This window comes from Protomyctophum parallelum (genome assembly GCF_964188405.1).
Source record: "Protomyctophum parallelum genome assembly, chromosome: 1".
Lineage (NCBI taxonomy): Eukaryota > Metazoa > Chordata > Actinopteri > Myctophiformes > Myctophidae > Protomyctophum > Protomyctophum parallelum.
Window position 1 is genome coordinate 8,091,549 of NC_139697.1, and position 8,752 is coordinate 8,100,300.

The 8,752-nt window shown below is 42.9% G+C and overlaps 1 protein-coding gene across 1 annotated transcript in view; it reads right to left on the reverse strand.

Annotated features, from left to right (window-relative positions):
• Window positions 1–2,779: 2,779 nt before the first annotated feature.
• epha10 (EPH receptor A10) overlaps window positions 2,780–8,752 on the reverse strand; it is a gene marked incomplete at both ends in the record, with an annotated part of 222,557 nt that continues 216,584 nt past the window's right edge. Inside the window, 3 exon segments of the mRNA XM_083772484.1 lie at window positions 2,780–2,894; window positions 4,520–4,684; window positions 5,113–5,303. Of these exon segments, the coding sequence (XP_083628610.1) occupies window positions 2,780–2,894; window positions 4,520–4,684; window positions 5,113–5,303 (471 nt within the window).

Consider the following 8,752-nt stretch of genomic DNA (forward strand, 5'->3'; position numbering starts at 1 on the left):
CTAACAGGTAAAAATCATCAAAAAACGAACAAAAGAAATAACGTTTTTCTTGACGTTTTATATTCCAAACACCAGAGCTTGTTGCCTATATGGCCCTAAATTCAAACAAATAAAACCCATACACAGTGAGCAGATATTATATTCAACACGGTTCTTCAAACAAATTATAAAAATAGATTTAGCATTTTCAAATACATATGTACAGTATTAAACATATATCATAATGGTCACAGTAACAGAGAGAGAGGGAGAGACGGAATTACAATTCATTGTTATAGTGACAGGGTCCAGAACGCAGTATGTCTACGTACAGTAAGTGCATATTGCATTCAATGTATGTGTGTGTGTGTGTGTGTGTGTGTGTGTGTGTGTGTGTGTGTGTGTGTGTGTGTGTGTGTGTGTGTGGTGCGTGTGGTGCATATGCAATGTGTGCATGTGTATGGGGGACTTTATAAAGGGATGATCAGAATGCATCTTTAGATAGCATCTATAAAGGACATCATATGGGTTTATTACATTTTGATGCAACGTCTGTCTGTCTGTCTGTCTGTCTGTCTGTCTGTCTGTCTGTCTGCCTGTCTGTCTGTCTGTCTGTCTGCCTGTCTGTGTGTCTGTCTGTCTGTCTGTCTGTCTGTGTGTGTCTGTGTGTGTGTGTGTGTGTGTGTGTGTGTGTGTGTTTGAATGAGAGAGAGAAAGAGGGCACAATCACAAATCATGTCTTTTGTCCCAAACTAATCTATTCCATCTGAATGTTTTAACTGAATGCGTGTGCCATCTATTGTGAAGCTGTATGCGCATGGCAATCAATTAAAAAATAAAATGAAAAACAGCTCATTACAATTCATCATGTGAAATAAATAATAAAGATAGGACCTGCAGGTTCTGCACAAGGAGCATTCTGGGATTTGTAGGAAAAAAAACACAACCACATGTCATGGTCTGATGGTCATGATGCACAGCAAACATAACAGCAAAAAATAAATAAAATAAATAATCACCATATTCCAAGAGCAACAGAAAAACAACACTGACATTCTGAAATACTGCATCAGTGGTGCAACACACATACAGTAACTGTACTGTTTATCCAGTATTGGACCAAATATTATGTTCCACACTATTTGTACAGTATAATCTATTCCAGTGTTCAAGAATCTGCAGATATTGTATGTATATGCATGTCAGTTCGCTCCACAGACTTTATCCTCGTTTCTGTACATAAATAAACTAATATTTCATTTTCAGGAAAGCACCATGGTATATGAAAAACCAAACAATTACAAGGGAGGATAAATTCAAATGTTTGTTTTTAAATACCAGACTAAATCTGACATTTTTAAACCTTTGCCGAACTGTTTCTGTGGAGAGGCTTGTGGTTAAGAGTCTGACAGGAGGATTAGTTAGCGAGACGCTACACGGTATTACAGATATCCTGGCTGAAGGATAAATAATCTGTTATAAACACAAGAGTAGCAAGGGAGAAAACAACAGAGCGAGACCGGCCGAAAGAAAAACTGAAAGATGCCTCGATATGAATTAGCTAAACACACTAAGTGACGTACAGCAAATTAATGAACAGTCAACCACATCATTCTGTGACCCTTTGCTTATTCATTTTACAGCAGTACTCTGCAGCCTTCATTTGACCAATGTTAGCTCAAAAATCAACGTTTATTCCTGAAGGCAAAGCGTCAACCCTCACCATCGGTCATCACTTTCACACAGTAAGATTCAAGTGTTCCGACGACAAAAATGTCATTTTTGCCAATCACATGTCCAGCGAGCGCATAGTCCTCTCCTGGCTCAGAGCTGTGGTAAATCCATGACAGAGGAAGCCCGGCCTAATGGCCACAGATCCTGCAAGGAATTCTGAGCGACCGATCGATCAACAAGCACACCAGACCATATAGGACCGTACGAGAGATTTAGCCTTTTAGGGGGGTCTCCTTTCACCCCCGACCTGATGAAACCATGACCACGGACAGCACAGTCTTTGTAATAGTGTCACAATGACATCTCTGACACCGAGGGTTTCATTCTAGTCTGAGATTCTCATCACCTGTTTCGGGAGCAAAACAAGAATGAGAATGAGGTTTTCTGTTCCGAAAACCGCACTTCAGTAAGTGGCGCAATACTGTATGTCTCTGTTCCTGTGATGACCTTCACAGAAAGCTACAGTAGTCCTGGTTTACTGCTGCTGGCTTAAAGGGACATTCTACCCACACTTGTCTTTGTGCCTTCAAGCACTAAGCCAGGGCCAGTCATCACTGGGGCTCACAGTATGGTACCCTCGTACCTTTCCAACCGCTCAGCAGGTGGGCTTCAGTCCCTCCCTCTATAGAAAAGTTATTTCATTTTTCTCTTGAAGCGCTAATCCAGGACCAGCGACGGAGCTGGCATTTATTCAAGGTCAAAGTGCACACAGAGGTCACTAAAGGTCGTATGACAATGACATCACTCTTCAGCAAATCCCCCTCGTCAGTCACGAAGAGAGAGAGAGAGGGGAACGCTGTCCCCATCCTGAACGGACTTCAGAGAGGAAGGAAGGAAGGGAGGAAGGAAGGAAGGAAGGAAGGAAGGAAGGGAAGGGCTATGATGGAGGAGCGAGAGAAGGAGTGAAGTGGAGGAGTTTAGCAGTGGTGTCAACAGATCTGCTTCAGTGGGGAAGACCTCTCTCTCTGCTGTCCTTCTGTCTGTCTCTGTGTGTCCGTCCATCCATTCATCTGCACGCCGTGTGCGGTACACTGTGCGGGTATGTGTGTGTGTGTGTGTGTGTGTGTTAGACCTGTACACCACGGCCGTGCATCTGGATGACCTGGGCTCGAAGGGTCTGGATGGCAGCCAGGATCAGCTTCTGGTGCTCCAGGGAGGTGATGCCGAGACTCATCACGTCTCTGAAGACGCACACACGCACAGGCACACGCACACACACAAAAATGAAATTATGAAGACTGGGTAGTTACGTTTAAGCACCTGTGTGAGTGTTGCGTTAGTTCATCTGTACACCCCCCCCCCCCCCCCCCCACCACCACCAAAACAAAAAACAAAAACAAAAAAAACAATGTGTATGTTCATTGAGATCAACATCAAGTTTTGAATATGGCACGATCATGTTCCCTGGTGACATAAAATAATTCCGAACATGATCGAAAACATTGCCAACCGCCATTTTAATTTAGCCATAATTACATTTTGCCATATCCATGTATGGGTCCTCGTAAGATGGTTCCGTTTCTGCGCCCTGTGTCTCAGAGCACATAGTGGAGAGTTTGACAATGTATCACCAATGACATCGGCAGGGACTACAAACTAAAATTCCAGAAAGGGGCCTGCTGTCGTTTCTATCATTAACGTGAAATCCCCACTGGTGACACCTCCGTTTGGTAAAATGTTCAAGCCATCCACGGCCCGTCTGAGACAAAGGGCAAATGGACAGAAACGGCAGCGTCTAAACTGAAATGCCCATTAGCAAGGGCTGATACATGGAGATAAATGTGTGTTAAAGTGTTCTTTAAGAAGGTTGAACTCATCATGAATGACACAATCAGAGTTCCAAGTCAGTACAATCTCGGGGGGCGATATGCAGCCATGGCACACAGACAGTGCTGATCAACTCCATAATATGGAGCTTTCATATTTAACAATATTAATATTTAATATAATTACATTACATGTCTTAGACTTATTCATCCGTGTTATTAAAATGTATTCCCACAGCCCGGGCCTGTCCCTGAGAATCGAAAATACTGCATATATATATATATATATATATATATATAGTGTATTGTTATTTTTAATTTTGCAGTGTTTACAAAATAGCGGACTTTAGTAGAGCTGAACTAATGTATGGCATTATATTCTTTTCCCATTGAGGCAGGACGGTGAGCCAGCAAAAAGTGTCCAATTTGAGAAACCTTTTGCTCATGATTAGAGCAACCACATTGATTATTTCTCACCAAACATGTATACATCCTTTACAAGCGTGCTACATTGCTTTGTTTCTCATCTAAAATGTATAAATCCATTACAAACAGGCTGTTCTCCCCCCCCCTCCCCGTCTCTGAGCTCCCCGGGCCAGGCGCAGCTGCTGGCTTTGATCTGCTCGGACCACTGGGTACTCTCACCGGAGCAAGACTTGCTTATCCCATTCTGACCTGAGATCAGATTCATACGAGGTTTCCGCCGGACACACACTGGTCTGATGAACCCATTCTGACCTGAGATCAGATTCTAAAAAAATGTCAGTCGCTCTTAGATTTTTCAAAAATAGCAGACCTACAAGCTCGTATCGCGCCACTCGGTGGCGCGATATGAGCTTGTAGATCTGCTATTTTTAAATAGCTAAAGCATAACATGATGCTGACACCAAAATGGGTGCCCGGTCAGAATGGCTTATTTATGAGGGCGTCTCTCATAACCTTGGTCATGGCCAATTGATTGCAATTTTGCGAATGTATGGCCTGTGAACATTGGGTCAATGCTGCCGGTGTGAATTCAGCGAAAACGCGGCTTAACTCACTGCACGGTCATCCGCGCCACAGACTCCAGGTAGCAGTATCCGGCGGCGGTGAAGTTGTCCTTGTAGCGGCCCATGTCCACCGCGTCCAGCCACTCTCCCACCGAGTTGAAGGCCGGGAAGGAGGGAAGAGCCCTCTCTGACAGGGAGATGGATGAACTCAGTGTCCTGAGCGGAGGGGCAAGGATGAGGACATGGGGTGGAGAGATGTAGAAGGATAGGGGGGGAGGGGGAGGGGGAGAGAGAGAGAGAGAGAGAGAGAGAGCGCAGACAAAAAACATTTAGTACATTTGATCAAGTGCAAAGTTGTCATTGTTTCCTTTCCTGTAATGTCTTTTGAAAAAGTAATACAATTCTCAATGAAAATCCAATATTTAGGACATTCTTTTAACACCAGGAAGCTGCTCCCACAGACGGAAGACTATTCTGAACACCGGCATCAAGTTTAACAATATAATATAATATGGCCCAAGGACTGGTATCCCGATGTGAACTTCAGCTGGCTCTGATTCAACCCCAGTGGCCCCTGTTAACTTATTATCTTATTACCTATTAACTTATTAACTTTATTACCCTCTTCCCAAGCTCTGCGTTACCTGCGTGCCAGAGTGGAGGAACCGATGGCATCAGGTGAGCGGATGGTCTTGCTGAGAGCTGAATGGATCTGGCTAAAGGTGGGTCTCTCCGTTCTCTCTTTCTGCCAGCAGTCCAGCATCAACTGATGAAGATGGGGTGGGCAGTTCACCGGCGCTGGCAGCCGGAAACCATCTTCTATGGCCTTGATCACCTGCAGGAGGAGGAGGAGGAGGGAGGGGAGATAGGGAGGCATATGGGATGAAGGGAGACAGTGTGTGTTTTGGTCGGTGGTTTGAAATGCCACTCAAATCAGATTACCAAAGATGTGGATCAGTCTGACACTGAATCCTGATCTATGCTTTGTCGTACGACAGAATATAAGTTAAGCAGTATACCCGTTGCAGATAGGTCACCGATATCTGAATGCACAATTCAGATCGGATCACTTGCAAATAACAATATTACCTATTACTTAAAGAAATAAATGTTATCTTATTACTTTCTTTTTTTTCTCTCGCCCACAGTAATTGCATATTTGGGACAGGTGTACGGTGTAAGGCTCGGCCTTCGGCATCCGATAATTCACACGTACAGACAAGTGTGCATTGTTTCCAGTCTAGATCTAGACTGGATCAGCAGCCTGCAAAGCGACTACATCCTAACCCAGTCTACCATTAATAAACACTCAAGCCCACTTTTGGAAAATAGTAACATATTACCGTAGTAATATTATTACTCAAAATGTGAAAGTAATTAGTTATACTACTAGTTACTGGAAAAGGGTAATAATGTTACTTTCCAACACCGAACATCAGTGATCTGATCTTTGAATATTTTCTCCACATCAGACTATTAGATTCCGCTGTAGACAATGAAGCTGAGGGCAAAGTACACCATTCACAACTTGTCTTCCCGTCCCTGGGGGTGAATGAAGGTTCCCCAGGGAACCCGTTTCATTTCTGTGACGTGCAGCGGAGCACAAAGTGCGACCGGCTATGATGAGACACGATGAAAAGATTTGCCCTGCGCCGAAGCAATTTTGTCTTGAGAGAAAAGAGCTTGAAGAATGGAAAAAGATTAATGGATGTATTCATGCAACACATCGACACAATAAGAAGAGTACCTAAAAGGGAAATTGCTGAGGACAAATTGTAATCTTTGACACTATTCTTAATCTTGGCCTTGTGGCTGCAGTTTCGCGAATTTGAATAATAAGAAAAAAAAGTTGAAAAGTAATCATCCATTTGCAATGAAAAGTAAGTGAATCTGTACAAACGAAAAACAACATCCGTGGAATCTGAAGAAAGAGGAAAAGGAGGTCTGTACTCAAATTCAAATTAGGCTCTAATGTTATATCAGGGTCTTTTTTTTATCTTTGGTATAATTTTTAATCTAGTTGAGGGAAATGCATTTGTTTTTCACTTGATGTGACCTTGCTCATCATTATACTTACATTATGTACTCTGGCAAATTTCATCTGCATTGCTGCGTCCTCATATTCTAGGGCAGGATTAGTATGAACTAAATTTAATCAAATTTCAAGGTCGCCGTTTTGTAGCTGGACCTGATGTTGGCATCAGCTACAAAGCAACTGATGCTTGACTCCTTGCCCAATATAGTGTTACATTAACAAGGTTGCTTGTATGAAATTCAACTGCAATAAAACTGCAATAAAAACAAGAAAAAAACACTGTTGTTCCTGAAAGCAGCGATATTAGATGGAAAGTATACAGGACCAAGAACTTCTAGCAATAAATCATATTATCAAGAAAGCAATATCTCCACAGGACAAGGGGGGATATGGTTAATATTAAATAACACATGGCATGCTGTATGAATTCAATCGCAGTCAAATCCAAACAATACCAGAACTCCAAAAAGCACCCATACTACATACGCCTTCACATGAAACCTTTTCACAAGTTTGAAAGAGAAAGGGAAAACTGACACCTTAAGATGAATTATCTCGACATAACATTTTCTTTCCTCTGTGAAACAGCACTGCCCTCAAACACTGCACGTAACCTGAAGATGTCCCTGTAGAGTGGAGGCTCTCAATGTTCCCCTCTCCCTCAAACCATTGTTGTCCCCCATTCAAAAACCATTCACAATAACACTTCACAAGAGAGATATACCCTCAATATGTCTAGGCACACTCGGTTATGTCCTCCTGCTGAATTACAATCTCCTGCAAACAGAACGGATAATGTCAAAAGAATAATCAGAGGGAACGCATCCATCACCAGACCTAATCTATTCCCTAAAAGTCCTCTCTCTTACTCTAGGACGGTTTGTCCACCCTCCATCCCTCCCTCCCTCCCTCCCTCCCTTCCTCTACACCTGAAGTTCTATTCTCAGAGAATAGCGTCATATAAAGTGCTTTTTCAGCTTTTGACATTTTCCATTTAATCAAAGCTGGGAGGTAAAGGGTACGTTGGATCACAGGTGGGCTGGCTGTGCCTGCCAACTAAACTGCTGTTATGATATTATGTATCCATTAAAAATGGATTAATATCCCAGGTGCTCTACAAGTGGGACCTTTGGCCTCTCGTTTGAGTCGTTTGGTAAATGTGAAATGGAGGGAGTTTTGTGATGATTTGGCCAAATATGGATGCTAAAGACAAAAAGCTACTTGGACTTATGCCTGTGTACGTTCAGTTTAAAAATGGAACATGCTAATCCATTTAATTTGGACTATACAACTCTCTGGATGAAGGATGGGCATTAGAATACGATTGGGTGTCATTTTAGACGGCATTACCATAATCAAGCAGGGAGGCTTTAATGAACTTTGTGAACTTTTAACATCATCTCTCCATCACTATGTGCTTTAATACTATTTAAATGGCCATTATCTTCCCCAACTACGCTCAAAAGAAAATAGCCCAGAAAAAGATAATCTGCTCTCTCTCTTCCTCGGCAGCCTAATATAAATGCTTTAAACTGTTTTTGTTTCCTTCGCTTCCTTTAAAAACAAAATGTAAAAACAACGACCCTTTTCAAGGACAAGTAGTTGACGTGACCATAGGATTATAAAATGTCTGGCCACCCCATGTTGTTAATAATAGGTTTTCGACCCAAAACCTGGCAGTATAACCTACTGTATATCGACTAAAGGATCTCTGCAGACCTCAAATAGCAACACTTTACATTTCCTGAAAAGAGACGGAATAATCTGTAAGGATTTGGACTCTTTTAAGAACACACTGCTGCTAGCGGAGAAGCTGGACCAATGGAAAAGGGGACAATCTATCTTTAAGAGAAACAGGGATTGGTCACGGAGCTGATGTGACTTAAAGGGGAGACTTCTTAGGCCCAGCCGAAGCTTTAAGAGGCACCGTGACTTGGCTTTCTTTTAATAAGATCCCAGCCGGGCCACGGACACAGAGTTCACACAGAGATGGAGAGAGGGAGGCCTGCCACAGAGGACGTCGGCGAGGCACAGAGAGGGAGGCAAACAGAAAAGACCAAAGATGAAATAAAGAGAGAGAGAGAAGCAAGGCATAAGAGAGAAGGTAGAGAGACAGAAATGGGCTGTACCCCTGCACAGCTCCTCTTACACACACACACACACACACACAGCACACACACACACACACACACACACACACACACACCACACACACACACACACACACACACACACACACACACACACAC